Here is a 21,947-nt window from a genome sequence, read left to right as displayed (position 1 = left end):
GGGAAAAAAAGGAAACACAATAAAAAATAAAAAACCACAAAAACAAACAGCTAACTAATTAGTACATTAATCAAAGACCCTAACAGGAGTTTGACTAGGAGGTGGATACCGAGGATTAACATGATTATAAATCATGCGTACTACATCGGCATCAAGACGGGGATCAAAATGAGGCATTTCTTCGTCTTCCCATGATTTCGGTACATTAATTAAATTGTACGGAATGATTCTTCTCATCAGATGAGCGTCCTCAGCGGTGGAAACCCATAAGTGAGGCTCAGCGTGAACATAACGATCCCTAGGGTGGTCGCTATAATAGTCACTTTTGCCCCTTTGATGGTCACGTGATGCATACCTTGCAGCGAGTTGTTTTGCTTAGCGAAAATCGTCAAGACCATCCCCTCGAAACACGATCAGGGCATATCCAAGAAACCCACGACCAGAATTCCAAGCCGGGTAGATTGCCCTAACATTTGAAACCCCATTCTCAATGAGGAGGTCCCTCAATGGGATAGGAGACTTAGAAGCTTGATTCCCAACAACATCGCATATGACTGGGAGATTGTGAATTATGCACGTAAACGGGTTGATATAGCGGGTTACCGATTGCTGAGGAGGTGCGACTGCGGATGATGAAGACGACGACATTCTTTTAATTATGATATGTATGTATATGTAGATTATTTAAAAAGTGAAGTAGAAAGGTTAGTAATAATAAAGTGATTCTTATTGTTACTGGAAATGTGATGCTATTTATAGTATAATAAAGTTATAATTAATTGGATTGTTTTCATCCATACGTTACATTCAAACTTGTATTAATTGTGCATGCCTGCATGAGGTGAATAATGGTCAAACAAACAATAATAATAGGGCATGCATTGGTAAAACCACAAATTTTTCAGCTTTCACAGTGGATCTGTATTTACAACGGTTATAAGAAAAACCGTTGTTTATTGGTGTAATATGACAACAGATTTACAATAACCGTTGTTGATATATGAAATATGATAACGGCTTAACAAATAACCGTTATCATTTTGTGTTATACATACGGTCAAACAATCAATACTGCAACTTTGAATCATAAAAAGTAAAAATTACAGGGCATGCATTAGTCAAATCACAAACACTAGAAAATCACAGATAATTAAACAATTTTTTTTAAAACGGGTTTTGTCCAACCGTTGTTGATATATGTAATATTATAACGGCTTAACAAAGAACCGTTATCATTTTGTGTTATACATATGATCAAACACGCAATACTGCAACTTTGAATAAGAAAAAGTAAAAATTATAAGGCATGCATTAGTCAAATCGATACGGTTGTGTTTTTTAGTTATTGGACAACGATTTTTTGATAATCGTTTAGTTGCTACTAATTGGACAACGGTTTTTTTTATAACCGTTGTGTTTTTACTCATTGAACAACGGTTTTTTGATAACCGTTGTAAGTTAATATGTTTAACACGGTAGAGTTGACCAATTCTTATTTAACTTGTACCGTTTCCAATACATCCCAAACTCATTATAAGTAGAATTATAATTTTCACAATCTTAACTTGTACCGTTTGTACTTTCCAATTCTTAACTTCTTAAGTCCTCCATTAATTTTCCACATCGATTATGTCGTCAAGTTTATCAACTTATAGTGGTTCATATTATTCATCCGCTGATGATGATGAAGTATCATATGAACCTTCTGTAGGACCCCAAGTAGATTTATGTACGCTAAACCCTTTACGTGCATCATTCACAATCTCCCATATACAGAGAACGGGCATGGAAAGGCTATACTCTCGTATAGCCTTGACTGGTTAATAGGTCTGATTCGGTTAGCCGGATTGAATTTGGTTCAAACTATCTACCCGGACAATGATGCGCATCATGGCTTCGGGCGGTGCGCCCTCATCGAGTTTGACGGGGGTGAGGAGCGGGAATGCTTTCGTCGGGCTCGCAAACTTGAGTGGGCATTCTATAACAATGACTCTTCGAGACTCTATTTTGATCAGGATGAACAGCGGGTAGGCCCATATTTATGAGTTGCGAATGAATCTGACCGTCTCCTACTAATTCCGATTCTGCACCGCCAAGGTCGCATTGCCAAGCAGGGGACAGTGCCGTTGCAATGGCAAAACCACCGTGTGGATTGGGCTGAAGGTGAAAGAGACATATATGGTGATATTGTCTCTGAATTCCAGAGGATGGGGTAACAAAAAACATATTCCCTCCATTCAACTCCACACTACACATTTGCTTTTTCACGTTTGTCAACGCTCGTTTTACGCGATTTTTTTCTTTAGCTTGATATTTTAATATACTCCTAAAAACCTGAGTCATTATAATAGAAGTTTGATATTTTTCTGGTGATATTGTCTCTGAATTCCAGAGGATGGGGTAACAAAAAACATAAATAATTAAACTTTAATTCAAACCACCACCATAATCCAAATACAACTTACAATGCCAGATAATAATTAAAGACTTAATTATTAGAATCTGATGAAGTATTAGGATACTCATTATGAATTTCGGTAAAGAGCAATTCGTAGATCGGCCTTTCATATCACCGGGAAGCGCAGGTGGAATGACCTCTCTCTCCCATGACATAGACACGGTGGCAAGAATGTGATGCTTCCTGCAATGTTTCAGCAGATGATGATCAAGATGGGTCGCAACCCATAGATAAGGGACTTGTTGTTTATCATCCGAATAGAAGTCCTCTTTCCCCGCATCTTCCCCCGCAAATCTAGCCCCTAATTTTCTTGCCTGACCAAAACTATCATGGCAGTTGGCTTCGTCAAACACGATAAAAGCGAAGCCTACAAAACCTTGCTTGTTTGTAGACACAGGGTACACTTTTTTAACCGCGGTGAAACCGGAGTTATGAAGCATTTGCGTCAACCACCCAAGATTAGGGTTTAAACCATTTCCATTCACACCATAATGAACCGGGAGATTATGGAGAATGCAAATAAAAGGTTGTGCGTAACAAGAATGTGATTGTAGCTCCGATACACCAGTCATATTTTTTTTAGAGAGAAATTTAGAAAGAAATTAGAGAGTAAATGTTTGATAATTTAGAATTTGACCTAAAACATTATGAAGACATATTTATAGAATTATTTTGGTCAAATTGAATATTATTGGTCAAATTGAATATTTATTAAAGTTCAGTTTTGAATGCAGTAATCAAATTGAAAAATATAATCAAATACTGACAACGGTTGAATTGGAAAACCGTTATTTCATAATAGAAAATAATAACGGTTACAAAAAATTTGTAGCTATAACATAACAACGGGTAACAAAAACCGTTGCTGGTGTTAATTTAGTAATGGTTTTCGAAATGCCGATATCTTAAACTGGTAACGGTTTTCTAACAACCGTTGATAAGAGTGATTCAATAACGAGTTTTTGGAAACCGTTAAAAGTTTTTGACAATGGTTTGTTAAGCAGCCGTTGTCAAATTATAATAACAACGGTTTTCGAGAGAAACCGTTATTCCTATTAGCGCGGTCTAGGTCGTTTCCGCCAATATTTGGAAAACGGTAATCTAAGTGTCGTTATTAAATACATTAAACCGTTGTGATATGCTCCTTATTGATTGCCAGATTTGGCGTAGTGTACCTCTAAATGTTTTTACATAATTACAATTTGATCAAGCAATGATTAAATTATGGTTGTTATTCGAAAGAAGGAGATTTGTTGCATCATTGAGTTGATTATGCACAGTAGATATATTATTGTTTTCCTTGACCAATTGAAAAACAAACAAGTATTAATGAACAAATTCTAAAAACTATCAGTCCAAGTATCATATATATAAATTTCATATTGGTTTTATTTTCCTAAAAAAAAGTATTTTATTAATCAAACACTCTTTTATTCTTATGTCAATATTATGTTAACGGGAATTATTTGTTGGTCATGTGACATACATAAATCTTAGACATGAACGATGTACGTCTATATGTCTATATTCCATTTTACTGTGAAATTTATAATATACATTATTTTAATATCCGTGCAACGCACGAGCAAAAAAACTAGTTAACTAACTAGATGAAGAACAATAAACTGAACAACAACGAATAAGCAATTTGACTATCATCAATTCATTAGTTTAATCCCCTTCTAACAACCTAGATCCCCTTTCACCCTATATGAGTAAATTAGCTACGCATGATAGAAAGAACAACAACAACAATAATAATAGAAGACATAATTAAAAGCATAAAAGATGAACAATAAAAGAATGGTTAATAATAGAAGAAAGATTAACAATAATACCGTAATAGAGAGTGCTTAGATGCGAAAGTAAGAACAATAAACTAAACTAAGAGTTTTTAGAGAGTTTTCTAGGGTAAAGTCTACGTAGCTAGGTAAAATAAAGCGTAAATATAACATAGGGTACGAATCGGGTATTTATAGTAAAGCATAACCGACTTAAGAAAATTGCGGAAAAATCTTCAAAATAGTGTCTACTCGATCGAGCCTGGGTGCACTTAATCGAGTACATTCCCAGTTGATCGAGTTCACTTGGACTTGATCGAGTATCTTTCCTGTTTTAGCTCTTTTCTTCGTATTGTCTTCTTCACTTCTCTTCCTTTATTCTTCTAGATTCCCGTGCATGCTCCGTGTATTCTTTCATGCCCACTCCGCGGTGCTCATTTCATTCCTTTGTTCCACAAATGCATCATTCCTGCATTAAACACCAAATAGCGGAAGTATCGACATTCTAGCATAAAAGGCATGTAATTAATATAAATTATCACGAAAACCGTATCAAAAGTAACTAAGGGGAGGCATAAATATGCATATAATTATGACTCATCAAAAGCTCAGAAAAATTACACACAAGATCAATTAAATATAGGTTGGTTGTACGATGCTATTATACCATTGGAGGTATAGTGTTATTTGTGTCCCATCGTTAGGATATATATTCCGTAAATGGGTTGCTAAAGTTTTGTGTTTGTATGGTAAAAAAAATGTAATTTGTGAGTTAATTTTGTTTTAAATGTGAGTATCGGTCAATAGTAATTACCTTTTTAATATGTTTTACTGAATAAATACGAGCATTTGCGATAGGAGATAACTACGGAGTAGTTAAATTAGATTTTCATATCAGCTACCCTTTTTTAGGAAAAGGGTTTTTAGGGGTTAAATCTGAAGCTCAGACCTAGAGTCAGTCACACATTCAGGTTTTAACCAACTTGACGTGGTCCAAACTAAGTCACCTCAGGGGACGACCCTCGTTTGTAAAGACTAAAGAGGTTAGTGGTTACTTACATTGAGCTAGGTTATGTTAAATTTATTTGACGTTTGTTAGTAATAGGTCTTTCACGTATGAAATTACATTTAGGTTAATATGTGCAAATTATAATTGGGGTAATCCGGTAAACTAGAGCGTCTATATTACAATTATGCAATTGGTATGTAAGAGTCAGGCACGCTGAAGTAATGTTTTGCTTACAAATTACAAGGACAAATTTTAGATGATTCTACGTTATGTTTGTTGATGGAAAAAAGAATTGTTTAATGTCGATGTTGCAATTGAAATAATGGCTCTTAGGTTTCCTTAAAAAAATAAGCATCCTCATTTCATAATTTTTGAGTAACTTAAAAGTTAAAATCGATTTGCTCCGTTGTTCGTAACGCATACATGTAAGTCTGACTGGGCGTAGTTAATCAAATTTTATATATTTCATATTGTATATCACGCACGTTTTCCTGATCATATAGTTATATTTACTCTTTACGGAATCATAAATATAAGATCCAAAATTAGTTTTCAGGCACTAAGGGTCGACGCAAAATCACTTGTGTGTCTTTTAGTAGGTGGCACATTGGTTGCGTTTATTTGAAGGGTCGCAGGTGTGTTCTCGTTTTTTCTTTATTTTCCTTGAAATTTAGATTACTAATTAGCATTTATTCGATGGTTTTCCTAAATGTAAAAGCTATTTTATTTATCTCTTTCTTATTTTCCAATTAATTCAAATTCATTTTTATTCTTTTATTAATTAGTTATAGATCTCTAACACTCTGATATTTTATGTTTAACTTCAATATTTTCAATTCATTTTCTAAATTAATTTCAAAATTTTAATCTTTTAAGTTTTGATATAATGAATCACAAAATCATCTCCTTCTCTTTTGGAGCGCCAAAAAGAAAGGAGATAAATGCCTCAAATAACGGAGAATGAATAATCTGTCCCATTTTCGCATCTCAACTTGTGTTTCATTATACTCCATAAACTGATGTAGTACATCATAGTTTGTTGAATTAGTTAGAAAGTTTGTTAGAAGTTGTTAGCTGTTAATGAGCTGGCAGTCTGTTAGTTGTCATTAGCTGGCAAAAAGTTGTTATATAAACACATTGAAGCTGTAACAAACTTATTCATTCAATCATAATATCAATTTTACAATTCTCATTTTTATATCACTGCTTCTCTTCTATACTTTTCTCTCTCAATTCTCTAACAACAACAATCACAAGTTGAGCAAGGCTCCTTGACACCATTGTTGTAGTTGCAGTAAGCTTGATTCCGCCATTGTTAAGCATACTGTAACATAAACATTTTTCACTTAACGTGATTCATCCAATATTCGTAATGACGAGGAGTTGTATGTCAGAAGAATAGATAGTTGAACACAAGATAACCCGCCAAAATAAACTGAAAATCTGCACTCCAAATGATGTCTTGTGATGGATTCTATCTTGAGCAACCACGCATTATGCTCCAACGGATGAAAAACGTTCCATAGTTTTGTTGGACCTCACAATTTACAGAAGTAACAGAACAATTTACAGAAGTAACAGAACTAATAAGATCCGAAGAAAAAAGAAGAAAGTATGCTTAGAAGAAACAGGTACAATGGTTCTCTTCTAATTTGCGAACCAGTTGGGATCCCTTTCACTGTTCACTTGATTCAGCATATGTTGCATAATTTTCGACCAAAATACATTATGCAGAAGTCACTGAAAGCGTAATGCTTACTCTCACTCGAGATTTATCATGAAAACTACAGTTTGACAAGCGTCTTACACTCGTGTACACTCTAGAAGTCAGCATGGAGTAACATACAGGATTACATGCACTAGTAGTAGTAGTAGTAGAGAAAAGCTATTTAGCAGGCGTAATCCTGAGAAGGTGCGCAAGGTCCAGATTATCAATTTTCGCAGCTAGTATGAAGTCATTTTCTGTGAGTCCACCTGCACACGGTAAAGATCAGGTTACAGTTGGAAATGGCAAGACAAACGCTACAAATCAAATTCATGACAGTTCGGCATCATTATGTCAGATTTTGATATTAATATATCCATGTCAAACTAGGTTAGTTGGACTAGAATCCAGTGTGCTTTACTTGTACACAGACCTGACCAAATAAGCCCGAACCCAAACCTGGAAAAATGATGAACACATTATGCAGAAGTGCATAATCCCATGCTAATAATATGCTATAAATGCATCCATTATAAATGATTGATGCTTGGCCGGATGCTAGCCATGCTCATGAGAATTACAATTTTAGTTCTTTTGAAGGGTTTTTTACTTCTTTCTCAAAAACAAAAACGAACCTGTTCATTAATAGGTTTCCTTTTCAGTAGGAGCATTTCCGATTGAAGAGAAGTGATGGTCATTAGCTTTCTAAAAAAGGGCAGCCCGGTGCACAATGGCGTCCCCGCTAGGCGAGGGTCCGGGGAAGGGTCCCACCACAAGGGTGTTGATTCTTAACCACGAGAGTAAAAATTCAGTGAATGCAAAGGATATTGATTCTTAACCACGAGAGTAAAAAATTCCGAGTGAAGCACGAGGCCTAATCAAAATCAAATAAATTGCAGTACTTACCAACAGAATATGTCCATATTTCAATTGTCACATTGTTCCAACCCACAAGGTGGAGATCCGGATGGTGGCCTGTCATACATTTATACAGGAAAATAATTAGGAAAAACGAGCTGCAGTGATATATTGTTGCCAACCAATTTGAAAATCTGTCACTAGCAAACTAAAGCAAAACTATACCTTCCGCTTCTGCAACATCAGCTATGGCCTGGAAGAACTCCAGTCCTTTTGTGAAAGTCTTCACTTTCCACGAGCGACTCAGCTTCAGTTTCTCTCCTTCGTTGACCAATTTCCAGTCAGGAACCTACATAACAGCAAACAGGTAATACATGCCAACTTTAGCAGAGCGGATGGTGTATACAGATAATAGTAGATTTTCAGATTGAATTACATGCGGTATCTGTTGGACTACATATACCATTTGCAACAGAACGTGTAGCGGCATTTCAGCCGCAATTTCAAAAGCATTTACCAAATGTGGAGTATACATTGCCTAGGAAACATCGATAAATAAATTTGAAATATTAGTTTATGTGACTAGGAAATCTACATTTTGTTCAGTGGGGCATTTCTGAAATAATGTTGCAGCGGCCTAGGGTTCTGTTACATAAAGAGAACTTTTATACCATGTTTCATAACATAGGTTAGATATAGGTAGATTGAGCAGCACAAAGAGTCACCAGCCTTTTTTACTGAAAAAAAAACACCGTACTTTTTGGAGATAAATCAAACAAAAGGGAGAGTAAAACACAAACCTTTGCGATCAACTCATTTGCCAGTTCTGTGGACATAGGACGAAAATCCTTTGAGTTACAAGGAACACATCTCTTCGACCCCAATTCTGCAAAAGCAGGAACAAACAGTGTTTTAATTGCTAGCAGAAGCCAAAATGTGTGATATATGATGAATTTTTAACAGGAACAAAGTGTAAGCATATCGAGCATGAATTCAGCCTTTCACATAAATCCTCAAAGTAGTCACAGACCACTAGACACTGTCTGCAAAAGGGAACTTGAAACAGTCTCGCTGACTATTATTTTGCATTCTTGTTACAACTGTTGATTAAAAGACTTTTGTAGGCAAAAATGACATGAGGCAGACCACTCAACTATGATACATTGATACATTCCAGAGTTGGCAGGCTTATCTATCAGACTATCAGTCCTTTTACATGATTAATCGGTCAGCCGGGAACCAACTCAAGTTTGAGGCAAGCAATAAACACTAGACGCACCTGTAGCAGTGCTGAAGTTTCTATGTTCATAATGAATCGTCCTAGATTTAGACAGTTGCATATGGTTCTGTAACAATTCATTGACTCGGGTACTTGAGCTGTCATTAAATGAAAAATGTTCTCTCACTCCATGTCTCTCCAAAGTCAGGACTCAGGAAGATGATAAACATGATTTACTTACTAAGACAGCAGAAATGAAATTGTCGATTATGTAAAGTTATAGTATTGCACTATTCTGAGGGTGCCTGATTTTATGTGGAAATATTTTTGGTCAGTTATCAAATTAAAAACAAAGAGTAAATGATCTTCGCCAGCTATTAATTTTTTTTATCTAAAATTAAAGATAAGATTATAAGCAGATAACTCGGTGAAGTCCACTGATTTGTCAGGAAAACATATTAGCAACAAGGGCAGCATTAAGCTTCAGCTGTGTCAGAGCAAAAACTGTACATTTTTCCAAGACGAGCGAGTAGCTATCTAATATCAGCAGTCGATGCCGGTTTGTTGAATTCTTACGGTCTGTTTGGTCTGAGGTCATGAGCATACATTGGTGCTAGAATTCACCTGAGACATTTTACGTGGAACTACACATAAATCTTAACACTTTCCTACACATCATTAAGTTATACAATCAAGCGGTTAAGGTTCTTTTCATCATCATCACTATCCACTACATCCAAAGAGGTATTAAGGCCACAAACGAGAACAATTTTTCTTTTGAATAATCAAGAAATTGTTAGTCGTTTCCCCCTAGTAGGAACAAGACAACCATCTCATATTTCAGGGTAAAACAAGGGTGTAGGGTTCTAAAGAAACAATATATCATATCCAAACAACATTACCCTGACTTACAGAGTTACAGGTTTCCAGTTTCCATTATAAGACGAGTTAATGGGGCTGACTGCACGTAACCTAGCTAACTCATGTGTAAATAACCCATGATGAAAACTGTGTTGAAAATAGCACCAAATGGCCACTAATGAAAAGTCCATTGAGAGCGGCGTGATCTGACTACAAAGATGTAAGCTTTTCCATATTCCTATAAATAAAATGGTGTTTGCTCATAGAGCTAAAGAGCATGGCAATGACTTATCAGTTTTGACTGATATCGGAAATGATATCAATATCGAGCTCCATTATTACCGAGCTCCACAATGGCATTCATACTATCATTTGTAAATTGTTTCATAACTTTTATCAATTATAATCTACAAGTCCCCAGCATCCCCCATATATGAAATATCACAAATACCATGTTCCTAAACAAACTTCAACCACAATTTCTACGCCAAACACTTGCAGTACATCAATAAAATCTCGCCAAAGCGCGATACAGATAATCAACAAAATTAGAAACCTATACTTACATACAAATTACAAGTCAACATACAAGCTTCAGGAATAAAATTGACAACCTAGGAGATTAATAAATAAATAAGGCATTTACATATTACCCATCCCAAGTCAATTGTTTACTTTTTCTTTAATACTTTGCGAAAAGTATTTTAATCAAAGTACACAAATGATTGGGATGGACAGAGTAATTTAATTCAACAATTAGAAACGATCCCGAAAATCAAGACATGGGTTCAGAAGCTAATCAAGAGAAATATAAACCCCAAATAAAAAAAAAGGGAAATTATAATACCATCCATGATCAACACAGAGATGAAACAATGGAGAAAATTGAGCCTGCAAGAAAACCCATTTACGAATTAAAATTAAATAATTCAAAAACAATTCAAAAGAAAAGAAAGAAAGAAGAAAGATGAATACTGGAGATTTGGAGAGATGAAGAAGACGAAGTGGTGGCAGTATGCGTGACACGCTTTCTTAATTTGCAACGGGTCTGTTCAGTGGGGAGTGGCAGTATACTCATCGGTAAACAGATCAATCGAGTCGGTTTTGGGTCGGGTTATTTCAATTAGAACTATTTTCAAGTCTTTTTACCGTGTCATTTTTAATGCGGATTAGTTCAGATATTTTCGAGTCGAATAAACAGGTCAATTGAGACGGTTTCACGTTGGGTTGTTTTAGGTTAGGTTGGATTATGTTCAAGCGGTTTTAATGGGTCATTTTGTATGCGGAATAGTTTATTTTGGAGTAGAGTCATTCGGATACATAATCATACAAGTATACAACTTTCGTTTCTAGTTAGTCAATCCGGACCATTTTGGGATCACATCATATCGTTTGAGATCTGATCATTCTCGGGTGGGCATTCCAATCAATTTTAAGTAATACGAGTAACATTACTATTCGGATCCGAATTGGATACGGGTTCAAAAATTTGGGTCGGATTAGTTTTATCAGGAAACTGTTTAGAGTAAATTTCTACGTAGTGCAGTGACCAGGAACCTGCGTTATTGGAGAAGCAACAATAGGTTTTGTCTCGATGGAGCAATTTATTGGGTTAATGACCATGAAATTCATGATACCAGTGTGGTAACCGTGGTTGCATTTGATCTGAATCGTAAGGTGTTCAGAAATTACTATCTTGCTATGACACCCGACAAAGACGTTGACACAATCAGATACTATTTGACGTCCTTGAAAGGAATTCTTGAAAACAGTCAGTAAGGCGTAGTGGCAGTATGTGTGAATGTGTGACATGATTTATTAGTTCGGATTAGATCATTTTTGGGTGCTTTTAACGGGTCAATTTGAATATGAATTAGTACGGTTATTTTAGAGGCGAGTCAACTGACTCAATTTCGTCTGTTCTGGATCATATCAGTCAGGTCTTCAAAGATCAGATGATTTTTCGGTTACCATCTTGGTTAGTTTCAGTTAGGGTTGTTTCGAGTTCAAATGTGATTTAGGCCGGGAAATTAGCGCCACGTCAGTTTCACGGGTGAAGTAGTTTTGTGACTTTCTCTATTTGTTTTAGGAGAGTATTGGAATTAGGAAAGTTGCAGCAAAGTTTCCTAAATCTATTTTTTTTTACTACAAATACCCTTTATGATTGTCTATAAAGCCAGAGATTGGGTCTTGGATTCTTGATCGAAATATAAACCGTCTTATTCGAGTGATCTTGCGAGTTTTAACTTTCAATGTTCAATATGAATGAAGCATCTTTTGTAGATATTCCTGAAGAACTTCAGATTAATATTTTGTCACGGCTGTCACCGAAACCACTGTCAATATGCAAGCGTGTTTCCAAACATTGGAATACTACATTAACCGTACAGGCTTTCATGCTTAAAAACTGTCTTTCTTATGATAAACATTCAAAACTCGCTTTCGTGGCACACTGGACGACAAAGGGATATGACTCGGTTCTCTCATTCGAGCTCTCACCAAAGACTACAAAAGTGAGTGTAGAGAATAGCAGGACAATGGAGATACGTACAGCGGAGGTAATTATCGGGCATCATGTACGTTTCAATGAGGCTCTCATCGGCAAGCACAACAAGTCCAATATATGCAATCACCTCATTTGTCTATTTGATCAATTTTCAACCCGTGTCGGTCTTTTAAACTTAAAGACTCAGGATTTTATCAATCTTCCTGCAGTAACTACAGAAAGTGCGGGTTGTAACAGATTTTGGTATGCATTAGGTTTTGATCCAGTAAGTAATGTATACAAGGTTCTGAGTATTTATGGCGGAAGCAAAGTGTGTCGTACCAAGGCCGCGATATTCACTCTTGGATCGAGCCATTGGAAACCAATTGAGAATAAATTTCTAGGTTCTGCAGTGATCATGAACTGGCGTTATTGGAGAAGCAACGATAGCCTTTGTCTCGATGGAGTAATTTATTGGGTCAATGAAATTGAAATTCATGGTGGTAGAGTGCTAACCGTGATTGCTTTTGATCTGAAAAGCGAGGTGTTCACAGATTACAAGCTTTATACGATACCCATCAAAGACGCTGAGACAATCAAATACTATTTGACATCCTTGAAAGGCAACCCAACTTTGTTCATTTGGCAGAAGTTTAATGACGAGATACAACAGTTGACGTTGTTTAACCATAAAAATCCGAAGGGGGCTTGGTATAGAAAGAGTTTTATTGCACATGATTTTCCCAAAGAATTCCCATACGGCTGTCGTTGGACTCGTGTTGCAGGAGGTAGCATCCTGCTACAACATCCTGAGGAGCCGATTAGAAGTTTGTTGAAACCCAAAGAGGAGGATAATCCATTGTTGTCTCGGTATATATGGTATAATCTTGAGAATTTCTCGATAGTGTAACGTTACTCCGTTTGACTTTGATGATTGGTACATGTTAACTTGTTATTGTAATAGCATTGCCTGAATAGATGAGATACTTGAATTATTAATAGTGCTGATTGTTGATTACTTTAGTTTATAAACATTGTTACGATAATGATTTATCTTGTTAGTTTAAAATATGTTTATACAACGGAAAGAACTGAGTAATAATAACTAGAGGTTAGAATGCTTAGAATTTCGCATCAGGTTTGCTATTAGACGAAAATCTATACATTCCGAAATTTCTCATGTATGTTATGGTTGTCTAATTTGATAAGGAACCACTTATCTCTCGGTAGAGGCGAACAAACGCAGATTGAGAGGGCCTGAAATCCTGAATATATAATTTGTGAATCATTTCCGATGCTAAACAGGAAAGGTTGAGAAACTTTCAGTTCTTGATTGACAGTACCACTCGGCATCAGGCCTAAATTTCCGCCCGGTGGCCTAAACTGTTAAATTTAACAACGGGCCTGAGCCACACCCAAACGGAGGAGAAATACTCCACAATACAAACCACTCTAAAACCAATTGACTATGGAGGGAGGAAGCCCATTGTTCAAATTGAGGTAATACACAAAATCATTCACTCAAATTAGTGTAAGGGATGGTTTATGTGAGAAAACCAACTTCCAATTTTGGATGACATATATTGTCTGAGATCTGATCATTCTCCGGTGGCGATTCCAGTCAATTTAAGGTAATAATACTTTACTAGATTAAAAATACAAATTGGATTGAGACGAAATACTCATTTGTAATTATGGTTGTTTAAGATTTTAGGGCGTCTCTTAGTATTAGCTATATTTTCAGGCCAGAAATATGCTTTTACCTTTGATAAGGTGTTCAGACAAAATGACGTGTTTGAAGAAATTTCCGAGTTAGTACAAAGTGCTCTTGATGGCTATAAGGTCAGCTTACTGAATTGAGTTGTTTGTTAAAATGTGAGAATTTCCATGTATTCACTATAATATTTTCTGTTTTGTGTTTGCAGGTTTGTATTTTCGCTTATGGTCAAACTGGATCGGGTAAAACGTATACCATGATGGGAAGACCGGAATCCCTGGATCAAAAGGGGTTGATACCTCGTTCATTGGAACAAATCTTTGAGACCAGCCAGAGGCTTTCACCCCAAGGTTGGAAATATCACATGCAAGTAAGTATGTTACGGTAGTGTGTCTGACCTTACCATTGTAGATGTTTGCAGCTCAAAACAGGTTGCTTCACTTCTGCAAAAGGCAGCACAATCCCGGTATGTGTAATTTGTTTTTTACTCACTCGGATTGTTTTTATGCCAGACAACCGAAAAACATGGTGTGTTAAACCTAATTGATCTTGCTGGGAGTGAACGACTTTCAAAAAGTGGATCAATTGAAAGAAACTCAGGTATCTTTACGTACTGTATATTTTTTTGAACCTGTGCTGCTTCATTGATCTAATGTTTTAAATAATTAAGGTTCTTTTTTTTGGGTATTTGTCAGGCTATTAATCGAAGTTTATCATCCCTTGCTGATGTTATTTTTGCACTAGCAAAGAAGGATAATCATGTCCCATTTAGGAATTCAAAGCTCACTTACCTACTTCAGGTGAAACATTTTTAACCTTTCTGGTTTCTGTTTGTTACTTTACTGCTAGCATGGACTTCCGCAGTATGACATTAAGACCATGAAATCTTAGCTATCAAGAACTGGAAGAGATCTTACTTCTTAGACACTAAAACTACTTAGTAGCTTTGAATTTTGACAGTTAGAAGAACAAAGTCCGACGGCTAATCTGTACAATTTAGATCATTTCATGCTATGTTTTTTTTAGAATTATAGGCTCCACAGTCTGTTCTCTTTTCCTTGGCAGTTCTGCATATGCAGTTGCTTAAGAATACCACCTGTCCTTTTTTTTCCCGTCTCATCTACCCTTCTTGTAGTGATAGTTTCTTCTTACATTTATTGTTGTGTACAGTCTACCCCATCCCTGTGACTTCCCAAAGAACATACTTCCTCCGTCCAAGAATAAAACCTCGGTGATCCCAAATCAACACAGGAAATGAATGATGTAGGGGAAATTGTATGACTGAATTTCCTTGTTCATGTGTTTTTGTTGTGTTTTCAGCCTTGCTTAAGTGGAGACTCAAAGACATTGATGTTTGTTAATCTGTCTCCGGAGCCAACTTCAGTGAATGAATCACTATGCTCTCTCCGGTTCGCTGCAAGAGTCAACACTTGTCAGATTGGAGTTCCTCGACGTCAGACTGCTATTAGATCAGCTGATTCTCGCTTAAGCATCGACTAAAAGCAAGACTCTCATTCCCTTCTCCCTGACTGTTAGTCTCGCCATCACAGCTTTATATACTATTGTGGGTAATTCTTATTTGTATGATTAGTGTTTTTAGTGAATGCATGTGATCTTTATCACATTTTGAGTTGATTGAATTTGTATAAGCAGTATGTATGTGATCTTTATCACTTAGATAATGTATTGATTTTTACGGCAAGGGCTTCCTGCTTGCCTTTCTATGAAAGTGCAGATTTGGTTCAAGTTAATGAAGATGTTTTGGCCCATGGACAAACATGGCAGAGGTTTTGCGAGGAGTTTGTAGTCTGCTGTTTCTTAAAAGTCTTAATAAATGTGAATGTCGTGACAATGTTATACTTTCTCAATTCAACTCTATTCTAACATATTATCATTTTCATCCATTAAATTCCACTCTATCATTTTTCAAAAAAAGCATGAAAAATTACCCTTTTATCCTTATTACAATCTCTTGTTTACATACTTTGCCGCGACTTGGGCCACCAAAATATACGTAAATTTACATGTTATTTATGGGCTATTCTCTTTTTGGACCTATAAGAGAGTTGCTGTTTACAAAATCACTTGCAACAAAGCCCAAATCATATAAACATAACCCATCGTCAACCTAAATCAACCCTAACAAAACCTCTCAAACTAAACCCTAAATCAACCCTAACAAAACCTCTCACCTCTCGCTCTACCCGCCTCCCACATCCACTTTCTCTCTCCAAAATGACAATCATGTCGAACATGAAGAAGATCGGCGGCAAGATAATGAGAATCCGAAATGACCTGTATTTTGCGGTGGGGTTAGGCTTAGGCTCTGGGGGGATCTACTTGTCTATGGTATCTTCGGAACAGACGGATGCTAATATTGCTCACGCTTCAATGGTAACTAACAATAAGGTTGACAAAGTGGCTTCTGAGGTTGTTAAGTTGAACTCCAGACTCGCTAATCTTGAGCCTTGTGATCTAGCAATGTGGATCAAAATGTCTGCCTCTGCTCGGGTTTTTGCTGACAACAAGATTGATCAGGAAGCAAGAGAAGGAATCATGGCAAAGCTGGGCTGGAAAGAAGACTAGGTAATTTTCTTTAATTTCATGTTGCTGTGTAATTTTCTTTAATTTTCTTTAAGATTTGATTATTATGTTGACCGTTGTAGTATGTTGTTGCTAGGGTTTCGTATCGATTTAGCAGGAGCGTTTTAGGCGTTGTATTTGTGATAAACTAATGTGTTTGTAGCTGAATGAAGTTGCAAATTGTGGTTTGTGATTGCCTTGTTGTCTGTGGATTTTTGTTTGTTTGAGAGCTAATGTTTAACAAATACGAACTATGATTTAATACGACAAAATGGCTTATTTACGCTTCTATACATTTGAAGGTAGCGATTGGACGATGTAGCTTTGGGCGTAGTTTTCGCTGTGTATTTTGGAGTTATTGTTATGTTAGTAAGCTTTGATTGTTATGTTGATCGTTGTAGTATGTTGTTGTTAGGGTTTTGTGTCGATTTGAATGTTTGCAGGAGCGTTTTAGGTGTTGTATTTGTGATAAACTAATGTGTTTGTAGCTGAATGAAGTTGCAAATTGTGGTTTGTGATTGCCTTGTCTGTGGATTTTGAATGGTTTGAGAGCTAATGTTTAACAAATACAAATTATGATTTAATACGACAAAATGGCTTATTTGCGCTTCTATACTTTTGAAGTAACGATTGGACGATGTAGCTTTGGGTGTAGTTTTCCTTGTGGATCATATGAATTTCCCTGTCGGCTGTTGGTAAGGCTTCCTACCCTCTACTGTAGGTGGGGGAGCCTCGCGTAATGTTGAGTTGGAGTCTTGCATATTTGTTTAAGATTTTGTTCTTTTGAAAAGTAGATAGGGATTACGAAATTGTTGTTGAGCCTACGGGTGTAAGTTCTCTTTGCCTTTAGTCTTTGGTTGATAAGTTATTCTAGTGGTTGTTTTCATGACTTGAAATCCCTAGGAACTGTCACGACATTGCTGTTTACTTGACAAACATATAGGCGTATATCTAAATTTAGTTTATAAACTGTCGGCTGTCAGTAAGGCTTCCTACTCTCTACACACTACTGTAGGTGGGAGAGCCTCGAAGGCGCGGTAATGTTGAGGTTGAGTCTTGCATATTTGTTTAAGATTTTGTTCTTTTGAAGAGTAGATAGGATTACGAAATTGTTGTTGAGCCTACGGGGCGTAAGTTCTCTTTGCCTTTAGTCTTTGTTTGATAAGTTATTTTAGTGGTTGTTTTCATTACTTGAAATCCCTTGGAACTGTCACTGACATTGCTGGTTGTTTTCATTACTTGAAATCCCTTGGAACTGTCACTGACATTGCTGTTTACTTGACAAACATATAGGACGTATATCTAAATTTAGTTTATAAACTGTCGGCTGTCGGTAAGGCTTCCTACCCTCTACACACTACTGTAGGTGGGAGAGCCTCTAAGTCGCGGTAATGTTGAGTTGGAGTCTTGCATATTTGTTTAAGATTTTGTTCTTTTGAAGAGTAGATAGGGATTACGAAATTGTTGTTGAGCCTACGGGTGTAAGTTCTCTTTGCCTTTAGTCTTTGGTTGATAAGTTGTTTTAGTTGTTTTCATGCCTTGAAATCCCTAGGAACTGTCACTGACATTGCTATTTACTTGGCAAACATATAGGACGTATATTTACATTTAGTTTATTATTAATGCTGGTATAGAGCCTATCTGGGTTTTCTTGCTTTCATGTCATTTACTTATAGAGTCAGCAACTGTTCTTGTATTTTACCTTACAATCATTGTAGTATATGTAGCAGGAGACGAATATTCTTCAAGGTATTTCTAGTTTCATTTGAGTGAAAATTTGAGATAACCTCCTCATTGCCACCGATAGGTTGTTAAGCCTGCTCTTCTATATACAGATTATATACAAGAATAGGTCTACACTTCCAGTTTGCTTTTTTGAACGGGGGTTCCATTTTGCCGAGGATAATCACTGGCAAATTTGACAGTGAACAACTCCATTCTAGCTAGTTCAGTAGTTCCACACTAGGATCATAATTTACATGGTATTTTTTCTAATTGAAATAGTTTTCTATACATCCTCTTGTGCATCATTAGTTTCATGCAGAACAAACTGATTGATTACATTATTCAGCTAGAGTTCCTTGAACAGTTGAACTACGAAAATCTGAGAATGTCATTGTCTTGAACAATTGCAGTTTTTAAAAAATTACTTAATGATTGATCTCTCTTCTTACTGGCAGGTACTATGGTGTATTCATGTTGAAGGGTAAGATCAAGCATTACTATGGTCGACTGGTTTATTCTTCAAACTATGTTAAGTACTGGTTATTGTTCATAGTAGAGGTTATTGTTCAAACAGTACTGGTTATTGTTCAAACGATGTTAAGGGTAGGAGGTGCATGTCAATGTCATGCTAGGACAATTTTGTTGATAGTGTTTCTATGGTGATTAATTACCGGTTATTGTTCAAGCTATGTCCAAGTAATTGTGTGAAATTTCTGGTATTCTTGTTTTTAGACTGTTCTGCAAAGTTCAAGTTCCGAAAGAAATGGCCCAAGCCCATTGGCCCTACCCGGCCCGCTTTTTTGAAGGGCTTGGGCTTTTAGTTTTGGCCCAAAAAAACCCATGGGCTTGGGCCGAGTCGGGATGATAAAAATGGCCCACATGTGCGGGTTGGGCTGGAGTGGGCCAAATGAGAGGGCTTGTTTAGCGAGCCCAAGCTCGGCCCTTATGGCCTAAATCGGGCTTTTGGGCCTATATGGGCTTTTCGGGCCCTAAAATTTACGACTTATCGAACGAGATAAGTAGTATAATACCTTCAACTTGTACTTTAAATGTGCACTTAGTATAAAAAATCGTACAAAGTATGATGAAATACATATGAATTATTCTCCTAGGTTGCACTAAAACGGACACGGACACTGACAGGACACGTGACACGTGACACGACATCCCATGAAATTTAGGACACGAGACACGTCATTTAAATTTAATAAAATATATATTTTATAGTTATATATATGTGATTTTATTTTTGAAAAAGTATTGAATATTAAATTTAAATAAGTGAAAGTAAAACTTACATTAATTATAACTCATTCTCATTTCCAAAATCAAAACCAACTTATAATCAATCTATTTCGACATTTCATTTGTGACACCCTCATTTTTAGCAATAAATAAACACGTAAATTCTACAGAAAAACTGACAGGATATGTTTGTAATTGGTTCAACTAAATAAAACCTGTAATTTTTAAAACTTTTCTAAACCATTCACAAACATTTCCAAATGAAGAGTGCCAAAACCTGGAAATACTAACAAACTAATTTCCATAACATAGCTAAAGTCGCTATAAAAGTCATTTTAAGCTTATTCATTACAATTTCATATTATAATTTATCCTAACATGTGCAACTACCAATATAAACATAATTTTTACCACTAATATGATGCATTTCAAAAGATTACCCATTTGTTACTTATACTAATTATAACATTAATAAACCCGAAATGACAAATAATGCATGAAAAACCGTGAAACAAGCAACGGGCCGACCGGGCCAAGCACGGCCTGCCGCGGCCCGTCACGGGCCTGTTTCACTGCTGTGAACAGTACCGCGGGTCTGTGAACAGTAACTTTTCTATAAATTTTTCGGTAAAACGACGCCAAATACTCATACGGACTCCGAATTGAGTGATTCAAGTGGCTAAACCACCTAATTTTTCGACGCCGTTCAATCTGTCATATTTTTGGAAACATTGGAAAATGTCTCGGTCCGGTACTGACACGTTCCAGCAATCACGCGGATTTGTCCCATCAAATAATTACTCATCCAAATTTGTTCTAAACAATAATATAATACTCATCTTACTCCATTTATTTATTTATCAACAAGATCGTCTCAAACAACAACAAATACAACTACTAACAACAACCAAAACTACTTAAAACTACTTAATGTGACATTAATTCGTCGAGTAACTCGGAATGGTTACCTTAGACTAGCAAAGAGTCAAGTAATAACTTGAGAAAGCTTCTAAAACCCCAAATTACTCTTCATCTTCAACCTAAAAGGAGGGAAAACGAGTTGCTTTAGGATAAGAAATCGAATTGTCTTTTAAGACGGTATTTTGAAACCTCAACAAAATAGAAGATTTCTTACCTTAAAAGAACGAGCAAAGAACGAGGAAGCTAATGGTACAAAAATAATGGAGTTTGGTTGAGAAATGAAGGCGGGATCTTGGTTTGGCTGGGACGAAAATGACGTACGGAGGAGCTCTATTGTTTTGTTGTTGTTGCTGTGCTTGTTTGCAGGAAAAAGAAGAAAAGTAGAGATGTAGTGGGGATGGGGTCACGCATGACCAAACAACAACAATAATATAGTAGTAATAATAATAATAATAACACAAATTATCAGTGTAGACATGACATATCCGTCACCTTTAGCAGGTGACGGATACCATTTTACCTTACAAAATACACACTTTTTATCTCTCTGTAACACTATTTATATGGTCCCCTTTCTCCACTAACCCATTTTGTTATCTTTTTATCTCACAAAATATCCGTCACAAGGGAGACTGATTGTAATAATAATAATAATACTAATTGATTTGGAGTTTGTACGCAGGAAAAAGAGAAAAGAAAGAAAGAGGAAAGTAGGAGGTGGGGCGTATGGACCACAACAACAATAATATTTAATAATAATATATAATAATAATGGTTTTTCTAATGCGTGCCCTTAGGGCACGCATTAATACTTAATTAGGCATAGGTTAAGCATTATCCATAATTAACAATCTTTTAGTTACCTTAATTATCTTTATTTTCTCTCTCCTAAATATTTTTTCCTCCCACCAATATCTCTCCCTTCTCACTGTTCAATTTTTTTTTTCTAAAGAACATATCCATCAATAAACTTATACAATTTTTTATGTACCCCAAATCAATGATAATCAATTTAATCGGTTCTGATGCATCGTACTCCCCTCGCACAAGTTATGTGGTTTTTCTTTACGTGTTGATTTTCAGTATAAATTTTTGTATCTTGAATACCAATACAAATCATCAATTAAATTGTGCATTTGTTCAATAATAATTCGCCATAGTTTTTAATTAGTTATGTCAACCAAGTTGCTTTACATGTTTGCTTGACCATACTACTTTCAATCTCATTCTTGACACTTCAATTGTACTATAAAAATTTGAGAGAAAAAAATTTGAGGGGAAAAATTTGAAGGAAAAATAATTTCAATTGTACTATAAAGGAGAACATTCACATAAATACCGTCTCGGTTGTTGCTGCTAAAAAGAGGGAAAAAAATGTAT

General features: G+C 36.1%; 2 protein-coding genes and 1 long non-coding RNA gene across 4 annotated transcripts; 2 read left to right on the top strand and 1 right to left on the bottom strand.

Annotated features, from left to right (window-relative positions):
* Window positions 1-6,813: 6,813 nt before the first annotated feature.
* LOC141596568 (pterin-4-alpha-carbinolamine dehydratase 2, mitochondrial-like) lies at window positions 6,814-20,985 on the bottom strand. Of its 2 annotated transcripts, XM_074416772.1 has the most exons (7): window positions 20,782-20,985; window positions 20,615-20,686; window positions 10,739-10,782; window positions 8,612-8,697; window positions 8,037-8,160; window positions 7,860-7,928; window positions 6,814-7,222 (listed from the first exon to the last, which is right to left on the bottom strand). In XM_074416772.1, the coding sequence occupies exons 3-7, from the start codon at window positions 10,743-10,745 to the stop codon at window positions 7,134-7,136; spliced, it is 375 nt and encodes a 124-aa protein (XP_074272873.1). In that variant the 5' UTR covers window positions 10,746-10,782; window positions 20,615-20,686; window positions 20,782-20,985; the 3' UTR covers window positions 6,814-7,133. The 2 variants fall into 2 exon arrangements, with proteins under 2 accessions (XP_074272873.1, XP_074272872.1); XM_074416771.1 differs by lacking the exons at window positions 20,615-20,686; window positions 20,782-20,985 and adding an exon at window positions 10,867-10,973.
* Window positions 12,153-13,286, top strand: LOC141594854 (putative F-box protein At1g46840). Its single transcript, XM_074414842.1, has one exon. The coding sequence runs from the start codon at window positions 12,153-12,155 to the stop codon at window positions 13,284-13,286; it is 1,134 nt and encodes a 377-aa protein (XP_074270943.1).
* Window positions 13,873-19,086, top strand: LOC141596569 (uncharacterized). The gene is made up of 6 exons (XR_012522512.1): window positions 13,873-14,007; window positions 14,121-14,218; window positions 14,302-14,693; window positions 14,789-14,893; window positions 15,414-16,679; window positions 18,857-19,086. It is a non-coding gene; the product is annotated as an uncharacterized LOC141596569 (long non-coding RNA).
* Window positions 20,986-21,947: the final 962 nt, after the last annotated feature.

This window comes from Silene latifolia, chromosome 8 (assembly GCF_048544455.1).
Source record: "Silene latifolia isolate original U9 population chromosome 8, ASM4854445v1, whole genome shotgun sequence".
Classification (NCBI taxonomy): domain Eukaryota; kingdom Viridiplantae; phylum Streptophyta; class Magnoliopsida; order Caryophyllales; family Caryophyllaceae; genus Silene; species Silene latifolia.
The sequence above is the reverse complement of the archived record's forward strand: the minus strand, read 5'-3'. Positions and strand labels throughout refer to the sequence as shown.